This window comes from Carcharodon carcharias, chromosome 10 (assembly GCF_017639515.1).
Source record: "Carcharodon carcharias isolate sCarCar2 chromosome 10, sCarCar2.pri, whole genome shotgun sequence".
Taxonomy (NCBI): Eukaryota; Metazoa; Chordata; class Chondrichthyes; order Lamniformes; family Lamnidae; genus Carcharodon; species Carcharodon carcharias.
In genome coordinates this window covers 152,892,305-152,907,338 of record NC_054476.1, presented here as the reverse complement: position 1 = coordinate 152,907,338, position 15,034 = coordinate 152,892,305, and the positions used below count along the sequence as shown (strand labels likewise).

The 15,034-nt window shown below is 39.8% G+C and overlaps 1 protein-coding gene across 5 annotated transcripts in view; it reads left to right on the top strand.

Annotated features, from left to right (window-relative positions):
* nf1a (neurofibromin 1a) overlaps positions 1-15,034 on the top strand; it is a 292,673-nt gene that overhangs the window by 128,446 nt on the left and 149,193 nt on the right. For all 5 annotated transcript variants that reach the window (XM_041198253.1, XM_041198251.1, XM_041198250.1 and 2 more), the window contains 2 exons: positions 11,647-11,805; positions 12,769-12,866. In XM_041198253.1, the coding sequence (XP_041054187.1) occupies positions 11,647-11,805; positions 12,769-12,866 (257 nt within the window). The remainder of the gene's footprint in view (positions 1-11,646; positions 11,806-12,768; positions 12,867-15,034) is intronic.

Below are 15,034 nucleotides of genomic sequence, written 5' to 3'. Positions count from 1 at the left end.
GTCCTTTCGAACTTGGCTAGCTTGGTCAGTGGTGCTGCTGCTGTCCGGTAGAGATTAACAACCCCACTCAAAATACATATTGTCTCCTTGATGCTTCCTTCAAGTGGTGTTTAATGTGGATGGTGTTGATTTCACCTGCTGAGGGAGGGCAGTAAGTGGAAATCAGTGGAAGGTTTGCTTGCTCATGTTTGACCTGAAGCCACAAGGTCTTGTAGGGCTGAAGTCAACGTTCCCATGGGCACTCTTTGCTTTCTCTGGCTGTACATCACTATTTCCTCACCTCAGGTGTGTCTTGTTTTGCCAGTGAGACTGGGCATACTGAAGGTTGGCAGTGCAGTCCAGGATATTGGCTGATGGATACAATTCTGAGTATCACTGTTCTGTGTAACATTTTAAGACAATGGAGTAGCTTGGTAGGGCACTTCAGAGAGCAGTTATGAGTCAACTGTCTAGTTGTGGGACGAGAATCACACATGGGCCGGACATAGAAACATAAGAGCAGGCTTAGACCATTCAGCCCTTCGAGTCTGCTTTGTCATTCAATAAGATCATGGATGTTCTGGTTGTGATCTCAACTCCACTTTTCTGCCTGCCCCCCTATAACCCTTGACTCCTTTGTCCATCACAAATCTGCCTAACTCTGCTTTGAATAAATTCAATGACCCAGCTTCCACTGTTTTCTGGGGAAGAAAATTCCACATACTTTTTGAGAGAAAAAATTTCTCCTCACCCCTGTTGTAAAAAGGAGGCCATTTATTCTTAAACTGTGTCCTCTAGCTCTCGTCTCCCCCGCAAGTGGAAACATCCTATTGGTATCCACCCTATAAAATCTTATCTATTTCAATAAGGTCACCTCTCAGACATGGCAAGGATGTCTGATTTTCTTCCCTCGAGGACATTAATGAATCAGTTGGGTTTCAACAGGCAAATGACAACTTCATGTCACTCTTACTGATGCAATTACTTCCTTCCTAGATTTTGTTCAAAATGCAATGGTGGGATTTGAATTTGTGTTCTCTGGATTACTAGTCCTGTTCCTCTTATATCAATGTTATTTTAGAAGCATTGTGATAATTATTTTTAAGAAGAGAAAAGGGAAGCTACGTTCTAGAGCCAAGGCAACACTATATTTGAAAAGTATGTGAAAAGAGAAGACGAATCAAACAAAGTAAAAGCAAATAATTTTGAGATCTTGACTTTGATCCTAGTCCTGACTGACATGCTTCTTGTTTACCCTGGCTGAGGCATTAAGTGAGCACTCCCTTTGAATGAGAAAATTTTACTGTGGCAGAGCGTTGTCTTTTCTTGCACATGACCTGGATATGTCTTTGGTGTTAGGCCAATTGTTTCTATATCCTTGACTGAAGGGGATGAGAGGGTTAACTTGGATGTGGAGATTTCTACAAAAGTTGATGCTACTAAAAGCTAACTCTAAATGAGGTAATCACATTTTTCTCCAACAGGGATCTGCCTTGCACTCAAAAAATATTCAAAAAATCATTGTCACAAAATGCCTTGCCTCTTGATACCCAAGGGCTTGGATTGAACAGGATTGCAAATGACAAGGTATTTTACCTCGTGGATCTTAGGTAATACTATAATACAACTGATCAGTATGGTTAATGTACCTTCAGACTATTTGTGTGACTTGACCTCTCCAATATTAATATAGCTATACCGAGTGCATGTAATTGTTTAGGTTACTTACCAGATGCAAAACATGCAGGACAAGCACATGAGCTTTAATTAAATATTCTGGCTAATTCTATGCAAGAATGCACATTTACACACGCAGGCTAGTGTTTCAAATGTTAAACAATAACATTTGGTCATAAAAATAGAAAATTTTGGGCTTACTCTGGTCTCAGCATCTGAAGGTGAAAGATAAACATAACATTTTGCATGGGATCTTTTATTTAGAATATGTCAAATTAGAGTTTGATACTGATACTGAGTGTTCATAAAATTTATAAATCTGTTTTGAAATTAAACTTTAGCTAACCCAGTGCGGATTGATCTTATTTTTTATTCATTCCTGTGATGTGGATGTTGCTGGCAAGGCCAGTATTTATTGCCCATCCCTATCCAACTGAGAGGCTTGACAGGCCATTTTGGAGGGCAGTTAAGAGTCAACCACAAAGCAGTGGATTTGGAATCACATATAGGCCGGACCAGGTAAGGATGACAGATTTCCTGCTCTAAAGGGCACTAGCAAACCAGATGGATTCCTGTGGCAATCTGCTAGGCACATGGTCACCGTTACTGATACCAGATTTTTTATTGCTGATTTATTTAATTAACAGAAATTAAACTGCCATGGTGCGGTTTGAACTCTAATCTCCAGAGAATTAGTCTAGGCTTCTGGACTACAAGCCCAGTAAAATACCTGCTATACCACTGTCCCCAGTCTGTATATGTTTAATCCCAGCTTGCAATTTCTTTACCATTACTTTGCAGAATCACCTAAAAATAGTGTTATGTAACCTCTTTATCGTCACGAATAGAGTCTATCCTTGCTGAAGATTATCAGCCTGGAGTTTAGCATTACATCTCGTCTGGCATTCATCTCTCTGCAGTTCTCTTCAGTTGGCATATTTGATGCTCGTCCAGTTTTTTTTTTCCCCCCACATTGACCACTATGTATGATTTCACAATGACAGGTTGGACTCCAGCACCAATATACTTGGGGAGTTTATGGCTGTGTTAGAGTTGCCTTGTTACTCCAAAATAATCCTAAATTATTTTGGTTACTTTAGGTTTCCATACTCAATACTTCCTAGGGTTCAGTATCAGCAGCTTCTAATGAGCTATATGACAAGCAGGTCCTGCTAATCCCCAACAATCAAGAATATGCCTTGATCTTCACAATATCAAGCAAGGAGTAGTGAGGTCCAGAGTTTGAATTGCGATCCCACAACACATACCCCTACATGGTGATGTTTTCAGTAAACAGTAGGATGCATCTATGGAGCAGTGACTTAGATGCTGTAAATAAAGTATTGAACAATATTGAACAGTAGCAGTATGTTAAGTAAATGCAGACTTCACTATTTGAATCAAAGCAACAGATGTGTTTCCCCTCTTTTGCCTTGGCATAAAATAAATCCATGAAATACCTTACTACTTGGTTATCCATTTCTTTCACAAACTTGTTGGCTGAATTGGTAGTATCATTGCTTTGAATCAACAGGTTATGGCTTTATGCCACATGTCAATGGTGGCAGCCTTCCATCTCGTAAGAAGATGGTTCGTGCCATATTGGTCAACTCTGTGTTAAGCATTGCCTGTTGTGGCTCAGATGTCCTACTGTGACATGGCAGTCTCTACTGCATTTGCTGCAGAGGAAGACAGTGGACTGAAAGAGTGCATAATTCACTGGCCTGTTTTCTCTGGGCCCCCTTCTCAGCCAGCTGGGCTTTCATTTCTGCTTGCCTCTTCCAATGCCCTTCCAAGCAGTCATGCTCCAGAGGTCATAGCCGTCAATGATTGTCTCCTAGCTGTCAGTGTCAATGCCTGTCATCACTTATCAAACTTGAGCACGTAATCTGGGCTGACGATTGAGTGCTGCTGTGAAGGGCTGCTGCATTGTCAAAGATACTTAATGAGATGTTAAACTGAGGTACTTAATCGACCAAAGCTCTAATTCTTGTTTGTTTCACTGTCTTTTGTTTTTGCATAGATGACCTTGTACAAATAGTTAATCTTTAGTTACCAAAGAAAACAGTTTCAAAGTTTAAACTTTGGGTTTGATCAATTCTTTTAGGCAGTGGGTGTTTAATGTTTTATTGAAGTAAGTACTTTTAATCTTGAAAGAAGAGTCGATGAAACCCTGTTTTATTAATTATAAATGGTTCAACTTCAAGTAAAATGGAAAAACCCCACATTGTTGGTTGAGCTGTATCTAATGAATGATGTTGACTTATCGTGTTTTCTTGACTCTAATTTCTATAGTTTACCTTTGTAACCATATAGTAATTGCATTGATTGTAAACAAAGATGGACCATAACTCTTCACTCCATTTACTCCACCCCCCTTTTTTAGTGAGCTATGAATTGTTCCCTATGTCCCTCTCTTGCCTCTCCCACCCTCAGCTTCCATGTCCTAAAACATTTGAAGGAAAGCCATGGACTTGAGGCAGTTATTCTTGCACAAGTTTATGCTGTTCAAATGTGTCCCTTTTAGCAAGAAAACACGTACTGTTTTTAAGGAGAATTGCATCTTCATTGCAATGATTTGAATGGAGATGCTGAAAAGCGCTGTGAGTTTATCTTGAGTGGAGTCTGACTGTGAGAAAATGCAACTGCCAATTCCAAACTAGCAGTGTTAGATTAAAATTCATTTGAGTTTGGCTGGTATTTAAATATCTTCATGTCATGTATATTCTTAATCTGAGGTTATAGTGGAGACCTCTACCCTTATTGAGTACTTCAGTGCCACAAATGTTAAAATAACTACACTTGCTGTTTAATAGCACTTACAGTTCAGATGTTGTTTCTACAATGTAATGTTTGAAGCTGTTCTAACTTCAACTTTGTACCAAATGTTGAGGTTTTCATTGAATTCTTCTTCGATTGAATACTGGCAATTTTGATTTGCTCTAACTTGAGACAGAGATTTGACAAAATTTTTAAAAAAATATAAAGTTTGAGTTTTAAAATATTTTTTGGAAAAAATCTCCTCTATGTTAAATTGTGTAATTCGTGATCAGATACTTGACTTAGTTTAAATAAAGTACTAATGGTTGTGCCGTCCAAGATAAAGCTAGCTGTTGTTGGGGAAATTAAATTTTCTTTCAGCAGTTCATCTTGGTAATCAATCATGGCTTTGCAGATTAGAATTAACTTTGTAGTCGCATGCAAGTCATTTGATGACGTGAAGGTGGGGACCAACCTATCCAAGTCTTTCACTTTAAAAGATGCAGAACTGCTTTTGAACTGTTGATTTTCTAAAGGATGCAATTCCACCGCAAATGCAAATGTATGACTGTGATATGTGTAAATAAATGAGGTGCTTGTTACCTCAGACAAGCAGATTGAATTATCAATTGCTGCACAGTGTGGCAGGATGTGTGTGTGTGCATCTATAATTCTCCCTGTGATGTTTTACTGGTATAATTTGGGCTGTTGGATGAGGTGGAAATTACTTTGTGATACAGAATCTGTTTATCATTCCTGTGATATCCCTGGCATCTGATTACAGGCCACCATTTACAGAAGCCTGGGAGCATGTAATTTTCACAGCCTCTTGTCAGGGAATGGTATGTGACCCAAGAGTGGGAAAAAATGGGGGAAGCAACAGAACTTCTATGTATACAGAACTAATGTAGAAAAACATTAAAGGCATTTCACAGAGAAAATTGTGCTTTTGAGCAGTTGAAAAGCTGCAATAAGAAATGGTTTTTAACAGAAATGGTCTTTAATGGAAGGCCAATGTCTTAATCCCACTTCGTTAGTGTGCCTCTTTGGCTGCTGGTGGTAGGGCTGCCTTATTGGTCTCTGGAACAAGAAATGATGCTGGCAGAAAAAGGTCTTTCATTTCATTTGTACCTTTTGCAAGTTGACCAAGTGGGATTAGAGATTTTAAATAAAAACAAAATGACTTTTTTATTATATGGGCATTGCTGGCAAGGCAAGCATTTAATTCCCATCACTAATTACCCTTGAGAAGGTCGGTAAGTCATCTTGAACCATTGCAACCTTTATGATGTAATTACATCCACAGTGATCCTTATTTGACTTTTCTGTAGCGGATTTATAGAGTTGAGCGGCCTACTAGGCCTTTTCAGAGGGCAATTAAAAGCCTACTGCATTGCAGTGGGTCTGGAGCCACATGTAGGTCAGACCAGGTAGGGAAAGCAGATTTCCTTCTAGAGAACAATGTGAACCAGAAAATCAACAATCCATTAGTTGCACAGTCACCATTGCAGAGACTAACCTTTTGTTACAGATTTATTTAATTCATTGAATTTAAACTGCCCCAACTGCCATTTGAACTCGCGTCGCCGGAGTATTATTCCAGGCCTCTGAATTATTAGTCCAGTAACTCTACCTGTTCACCAAAGGGGTGAATATAATTGTCTGAAATGGGAAATGAGTCAAGTCAGGTTCTTGAGGATTGTCGGAAGAATATTGAGAGTGTGCATTTTTGTGGCAGGCCTCTTGCTTAAGGGGTGAGAGAGAGAGAACTTTGAAGAATTTAAGTTTTCTAATTATACTCCCTAATTGCTGTTTCCATCTGATGTATTGATATTTTGCTGTCATCACAGACCTATCCTTGCCCTCTTGCATTTTCTCACAGTCAGTCTCAGTCAAGGCAAATATCTCAAGAACCGCACATTGACTTTCCTAATATTTTTTATAGTGTAAGTACTTTATGGTGGCTGAATAAATAGTTCTGCATTTATTTCAAGGAATCTGGGATTTCTACTAGTGTTCTCATTTCCAATTCTATTCACTGTGTTATGTGGGCAACTCGATGTATGGATGACATTGAATGGTAAATTCTGATGTTTCACTGAATCAATTTTTTTTAAAAAATGCTGCACTCTGATTTCATTTCCTTTAAACTTACAACTCAGTGGCCTTAGTTGTCACTGTCAATGCACTGGAACCATTCTCGCAACTGAGTTTGTTATGAGTAATAAACATAAAATGGCTAAGACTTTGGGTGGGGAATACTTGAAGTTGAGTGGCACTTGCTATTGCAACTTCAGATTCTTGTTCTCATTCAAAAACATTGAGCAAGAATTGAACCAGTTTTTTTTCTTCCCATCTGATAATGTTAATGTACTACCATTTAGTCAGCCAGTTAAGTTGATTCAGAAATGGAAAGTTTGGTCTCTGGTTTACATTGGACAATTGCCTGGAGCCTGCTTGGAAACTAAGAAGAGTAATTTGTTTTCTCTGCTTCAGAATTTTTAAATAGTTGCAAATAATTGAGCGTGTTGAACACATTGCTGGGATTCTTTTGGCTCCCCATCCTCTTTTTACCCCCAGACATGCCTGAGGCTATGAAACATTTGTCCCAGCCTTTTTGTGTTAAATTTTAAATTACAACGAAGTGCGATTTTCATGAAATGTTATTCAGAATTCACAGATGTGGTCAGCCCACATTGTAATTAGTGAAACCATTCCTTGGGAGATATTGTTTGAATGGAGTTATTAAAGTTTAAATGTTGAAAAGTAGTCCTCACAGCAGTAGCCTAATTAGTGCACAGAAGGCCTCTAGTGGTAATAGAGCAATGTTTTATTCTTTCATGAGATGTAGGTGTCACTGGCAAGGTCAGCATTGCCCTTGTGAAGGAGGTAGTGAACTGCCACCATGAATTGCAGGTGCACCTACAGTGCTGCTGGCAAGGGGGTTCTGGGATTTTGACCCCACGGCAGTGAAGGAATGGCAATACAGTCCCAAGTCAGGATGGAGTGTGGCTTGGAAAGGAGCTTGCGTTTGGTGGTGTCCTCATGTATCTGCTGCCCTTGCCCTTCTAGCTGGTAGAAGATGCTGCCAAAAGAAGCTTAATGAGTTGCTGCTGTGCATCTTGCCATTGTGTGTTGGTGGTGAAGGGAGTGAATGTTTAAGGTGGTGAATGGGGTGCCAATCAAGCAGGCTTTGTCTTGGATGGTTGGGAACTTCACGTGTTTTTGGGGCCGCACTTGTCCAGGCAAATGGAGAGCGTTCCATCGGTAATGTCACTGGACTAGTCGTCGTCCAGAGGCTTCGGCTAATGCTTTAGAGACATGGGTTCAGATCCCACCAGGGCAGCTGGTAGAATTTAAATTTAATTTTTAAAAACTCTGGAATTGAATGGTGACCAAGAAACTAGCATTGATTGTCATAAAAACCCACCTGGTTCACTGATGTCCTTCAGGGAATGAAATCTGCTGTTCTTCCCTGTTCTGGCCTACATGTGACTCCAGATGCTCAGCAATGTGGTTGACTCTTAACTGCCTTCTGAAATGGCTGAGCAAGCCCCTCAGTTGAAGTGCAATTAGGGATGGGCAACAAATGCTGGCCTTGCCAGCAACACCCACATCCCATGAAAGAATTACAAAAAAGGAAAAATCACATTCCTGGGTTGTGTCTTGGAGATGGTTGACCAGCTTTGGGATCAAGAGGGGAGTTATTTGCATCAGAATTCCCAGCTTCTCACCTCCTCATCTGGCCATAGCATTTATGTGGCTGGTCCTGTTCCGTTTCTGGCCAATGGTAACTCCCCAGGATGCTGATAATGGGGGTAATTCAGTGATGGTAACGCCATTGAATGTCAAAGAGAGATGGTTAGGTTCACTTGGAGATGGTCATTGCCTGGTACTTGTGTGGTGTGAACATTACTTGTCACTTAGTGGCCCAAGCCTGAATGTTGTTGAGGCCTTGCTGCAGATTGGCACGGACTGCTTCAGCACCTGAGTTGTGAAATTTATTGAACATTGCAGTCATCAGTGAACATCACCACTTCTAACTTTATGGAGGAAAGGTCATTGATGAAGCAGCTGAAGACATTACCCTTTGGAACTCCTGCAGCAATGTCCTGGGGACTGAGATGATTGGCCTCTTGGTTAAGTATCTACCATCATTCGTTTCCCTGGTGTGGCAGGACAGCAAATCTTCGATCTGATCCATTGGTTGTGGATCGCAACGCTTTGTCTCTTGTATGCTGCTACCATTGTTGTGGCATGCAACTAGTCCTGTATTGTAGTTTCACCAGGTTGACACTTCATTTTTAGGTGTTCCCAGTGCTGCTCCAGACATGCCCTCCTGCCCTTTTTCATTGAACCAGGGTTGATCCCTTTGCTTGATGGTAATGGTAGAGTGTGGGAGATGCTAGGTCATTTAGGTTACACATTGTGGTTGAATGCAGAATTGCTGCTGTTTATGGCCCACAGTGCCTTTTGGATGCCCAGTGTTGAGCTGCTAGATTTTTATTGAATCTATTCCAGTTAGCATAGTGGTAAGTACCACACAATACAATGGAATGTGAAGATGGGGCTGCACCTTCACGAGTACTCTGTGGTGGTCACTACTCCTACTGATACTATCATTGACAGATGTATCTGCATCAGGGAGATTGGTGAGGACAGAATCTAATGGGTTTCTCCCTCCTGTTTTTTTACCTCACCACCGGCAGCAGGTCTAGTCTGGCAGATATGTCCTTAGGGACTCAGCAAGCTCAGTCATTAGTGGTACTACTGAGCCACTCTTGGTGATGGACATTGATGGCCCCCACCTAGAATACTTGCTGTGCCCTTGCCACCCTCAAGTGTTTCCAAGTGGTGTTCAACGGAGAGGAATATGGATTCATCAGCTGAGGGAGGGTGGTAGGTAGAAATCAATAAGAGGTTTCCTTGCCCATGTTTAACCTGATGCCATGAGACCTCATGGAGTCTGGAGTTAATGTTAATGACTCCCAAGGCAGCTCCCTCCCAACGGCCACTGTGCCATCGCCTCTGCTGGGATGGTGATGGTGGTCTCTGGGATATTGTCTGTAATTATGATTCAGTGAATGTGACTTATGTCACATTGTTGCTTGACTGGTTTGTGGGACTGTTCTCCAAATTTTGGCACAAACCCCCAAATGTTAGTAAGGAGGACTTTGAGCGTGTCATTGTTGTTTTTGGTGCCTAAGTTGATGCCAGGTTGTTCACCTGGTTTTATCCTTTTCTCATTTTTCTGTAGCTGTTTGGTATGACTGACTGGCTTGCAAGGACATTTCACAGGGCAGTTGAGAGTCAACCGCATTGCTCCTGGCCTGGAGTCACATAGGAACGGCAGATTCCCTAAAGGACATCAACAAACTAGATGGGTTTTTACGACAATCGATGATAATTTTATGCCACCATTACTAACACTGGCTTTAAATTCCAGATTTTTATTATTAATTAATTGAATTTAAATTGCACCAGCTGCCATAGTGAAATTTGAACATGTGTTGCCAAGGGATTAGCCTGGACCTCTGTGGTTACTACTGCGCCACCATCTCCTTGTTGCGGCACTTAACATATCTTTAAACTCTTAACTGTTGCTGTTTCTTTTCGTAATCTTTGAATGGCCTAATAAAATAATGTTGTGAAGATGGGTGCAAAAAGGTTTTTGTCCTTTGCTCATGACTGACATAACCACCAAAATGCCTGATAGTGTCATGCTCTGTGAGCCTTAATCATTATGCGGTATCTGTTTTAAACAGCCAGCACGAGTGTGCACCTTTTACACCAAAATTACTTGCACCACCAAAAAACCTCTCAACTGGAGTTGTATAGGGAATATAGTCCATCCTCTGAATCTTCTGTGCAACAAAGCACAAGTGGTTCAGTGAGCTATGATCTCTCCTCTTTACCGATTTAGGGAGGGTGCCTGCATATTTGCATGAGGAATAGCAGATATGAACTTAGCTGGGACACGGTTAATGTGTCTCAGCATTGGTCTGCCAGTGTGCTTGGTGCTGCCCTGCAGTTTTAAAACACTTAACTCAACAGAGTACTAATGGCTTCAGAGAGTTGCTGTTCTTTAGCTTGCTAAACCAGTTGTTAGTATTTGTTAATAGTGGTAAAGAACTTAACAATAAAGATGATAGTGAGAGTACTTTGTGTGAAATATTTTAGCTTCTCTTTCCCCACCCTCTATCCCCTGTCCCTGTCTTAACAAAAAGGAGAAACAAATAGTAACAAATTTCTTGCCTACAGAGAATTTTCTTTTTAATGTAGCTTGAGATCTCCATGCAGCCACTGGGAATGTTTCCAGTGGTATTGATGATTCAGGAGACTGATGTTTGAGTTAATCCTGGATGTCAGTGGCAGTGTCACTGCGCATGTGGCTCAAGCACAATACCACTAAATTGGAGAAGTGATCTGCATGTTAATCTTCTGGATTTCAGTGGAGGGGGCTGCTAGCTATGCAAAACCTAAAATTTTGGGCGATCTGTGTGATGAAGATAATTAATGTTTTTTTCATAGATTTTTGGTTAGTTTCCAACTTTACAGCCAAACACCTTCACTCACCCAACTTCAACTTTCCCCTCTTGTTTTCACCCTGCTGTAACCCCACCTCCCTTCCTTCCAACTGTTGTTCTTTCCTATGGCCCTTCTGGAAAAACATATCTGAAATTTAACCAAACTTATTGGCTCCCAGTGATCTTGAGCAGTGCCTGTCTGTTTTTCCAAATGTTAGAGTAACTTACAAACAAAAATATGATTATTTACTGATGTGGCCTGACTCTTTGGAGAAGTGCTTCATGTTCCTGATATTTTATTTCTGAATTATCTCATACTTGAACTGATTCTAAAGACTTTTTAAAAGCAATTGTGTGGTTTTCTACATTTTCTCCACCCCCACATTTGTTCACACAAATGTTGTGGAGGGGCCTGGGAACCATCCAAATCCTATCTGTAGTACTTATAATCAGTACCTTCTTTATTTTTTGTATGTATGTATGTGTGTGTGTGTGTGTGTGTGTATATATATATATATATATATATATATATTATAATACATATGTAGTTTGTCAATTATAGGCTTAATTTGTACAGACCAACAAGCTGAACATTAACACTTCATACCTGTCATTTAACAGCTCTTCAGAAAGGCTTTTGAATTATTTTCAAGTGCAGTGTTACATAACGTACTGCTTTTGTTTCTGCCTTTTCTTCCTGCAGGTTGTCAGCCAGCGCTTTCCCCAGAACAGTATAGGTGCAGTGGGAAGTGCTATGTTCTTAAGGTTCATTAATCCTGCTATAGTGTCTCCCTATGAAGCAGGGATCCTCGATAAGAAGCCTCCACCTAGAATTGAACGAGGATTAAAGTTGATGTCCAAGGTAAAAGTTGTAACACGCAAGTGAATTTTTTTGGGCCCAACAAGAGAACTAAGCAACTTTTTTCGATGAGTAGCTGAAGCATACAGACAAAAAAGGTTCTTGATTCAACCTGTCATGTGCTGAATGTTTCAATCTCGGCTGGGACAATGATCAGGGTGCTGTAATTGTTCATAGTGCCCAAGCCATGGAATTAAAAATTAAGCAATAAAAGGAGAAAATGCTTGAAAGTGAAACTGAGCTAATGTTTCAGTGAAGTCTGGAAAAATCGACCATGGTTTCCACTTCTGATGGCTATGCTGAAATATCAGTTTGGAGGACAAATGCGTCAGGTGGAGTACAGGATCAGTTGTGGCTGCGATGGGGCTGCATCAAGGTCAATTAATCTGTCCAACACGCAATGGAAAAATGGTCATCTGTCTGTCTACATTATTCTGCTTGTGGCTTTATTTTCACTGTTGCCCATAATTCATTCAATTAATTGTCGCTTTTGGCATTCATCGCACAAGTTACCTTGTGGGGAGGTCTTCAATTTTATAAATAAAGTGATCTTGAGAACCATAATAAGACTAAAGTACAATCACCAGATATGTAAATATCATTTTTCAACCACTCAATGTTACAGCACAAGTGTTCAAAGTGTTTACAACCTCAAGCTTAGGTGTCAATGATATGTTCCTCAACTTGTTTTGACACTGAACAGCAAGAATGGCAAATTTCTCTTGAGATCGCTGAGAAAGAAAGTTAAATGGGGGAAAAAAAATGTGAGGACCTTGATTAGCATATATGGAACCTATGGCACTAAATTTTGGGAGGCCAGGTTAGACAAAAGTTCAGTTAAGTCTATTTCACTTCACCCCAGCATGTGACCAGATGCATCTACTTCAAATAAACTGGGGATGAGTTTGTGGCCTGTCCTCTTAGTTTATAAACCTAAATCATTATGTACAAATTCTGCTTTCCCAGATTCTACAAAGTATTGCAAACCATGTCCTGTTTACAAAGGAAGAACATATGAGGCCATTCAATGATTTTGTTAAAAACAACTTTGATGCGGCCCGAAGGTAATTAATGAATTCCTGAGCTTGTTGAAAAAATGTTTGTTTTTTAAAATATTTTCAAATGTTTTTTTCTGATAAGAATATGATCCTACATTGAACTGGGCAAAATTATTAATTTTGGATGTAATACACATTGTATTATTAACAAACAGAATGTTAATGAAGTTTGTGTTGCTTTGTCCAGGTGAATGCAAAAGGTGAATTTTTCAAATGTTTAATTTTTGTGCCCCATTAATGCAGCTGTGTAGTTTAATAGTTTAGTTTTCAGGGATGCATTCATTACTTTGTGAGAAACTTCGCAAATCTCAACCTCGAAGCTGTGTTTCGAAGCTTGGCATTTCTCCCTCCAACCTAATTTCTGCACACGGAGTCAGCTCCTATGTTGCTGGCTGCTTGCCTCTTAATAAGCCCTGCTGTTTTACACTGTATCACTTGAGGGTTTCTTTTAGGAAGAGCTCTTGGAGTTCACTCCCAGGATGAGACCAAGCGTTGTAGCATTGTGTGTACCTTAGCTGTTGGTGTTTCTTATGACAAAAAGAAAGCAATGAGATCTAATCTAATATCTGTTGTGGGTAAAATGCTAGAATCTGTTATTAAGGAACTTATAGCAGGATACTTAGAAAATCTTAATAGAATCAGGCAGAGTCAACCTGATTTTGTGGACGGGAAATCTTGTTTGACCAATTTATTAGGGTTATTGGAGGAGGTGACAAACAATGAATAAAAGGGAACCTTCAGATGTGGTTTTGATAAGGTACCACATCATAAGTTACTTCACAAAATAATAGCTCACGGTGTAGGGGATAACATTGGCATGGATAGAGGATTGTTTGCTAACAAGCAGAGAGCAGGTGTATATGGGTTGTTATTGGGTTGGCAGGCTGTTATTAGTGAATGCCACAGGGATCAGTCCTGGGTCCTCAACTATTTATAGTCTATATCAAAGACTTAGATGATGGGACTGAATGTATGGTTACTAAATTTGCTAATCACACAACAGTAGATGAGAAAGCTATAAAGTGGATGTTGAGTCTGCAAAGGGATATAGATAGGTTAAGTATGTGGGCAAAAGTTTGTCTGATGGAATATAATCTGGGAAAATGTGAACTTGTCCACTTTGACAGGAAGAACAGTGTGTTATTTAAATGGAGAGAGACTGCAGAACTTTACAGTACAGAGGGATCTGGGTGCTCTGTGTTATGATGTGGCAGGTGATGTGTGCCAGGCAGAGCAAATCCACAAGGGAAACCTGGCCACGGTATCACATCAGTTTTGCAATTTGTATTTATTATGAGGAGATGTGTGCACTGAGTCCACTAAGACCTTTAGGGATTTTAAAAATTAAATAAAATATTTATTAACAAAATAAAAGATTTCAAGTTCATACGTAAGACTACAATTAGTTAATACTATTACAAATCCTAAAATTCCTAATTAACCTGATTCCCTGTTACACATCCCCTTTAAGGCAACAGTCCAAAATAGATTTTAGATTTAAATAAAAATCCAGTAAGTTAACACAGTACCCCATGACAGTGGAATTCCAAACGGTTTTCTCCAATTTCCATTGCTGGATCCAACAAACTTATGTACAAATGTCCGGAGGCTTCTTCAAGGCTGTTTCACACAGTCTTGTTAGATCTTACATGGCTCACAACATAGCCTTTCATTCTCCTTTATTTATGTTCCTCTCTCTTTAATAGGTAAATTCCATTGTTCCATATACCTTTGGAACTGTATCTTTTCCATAATAAAATTTTCATATTGCCAACATTGTCAGTAACCTTTAGGGAAAAATAAGCACACTCCATAGCCTTGCTTATCTAGCTGGTTGTAAACAGACTAAAGTCCCTTTGAAATCCAAGCAATCCCTTCAGTTACCTAAAAATGCAAATTCCCACCACACCTTACGTGCTCAGACAGTATCTATATTTACTCATTAGCATTTCAAGTATATTTCCACTCCTAGCTTCTTTAATAATTTCAAGCTTGCAGTCTACCTGACTCCAAATGTAATTAAAACACAATCATCTACATTCACACCCATAACCCTACTTTGCAATAAACCAGAAAAATATCATAAATTATTTTACTTTCATAACACCTGATACATAAATCACAAAACATTAGTATGAAGCTACAGCAAGTGATTAAGAAGGCAAGTGGAATGT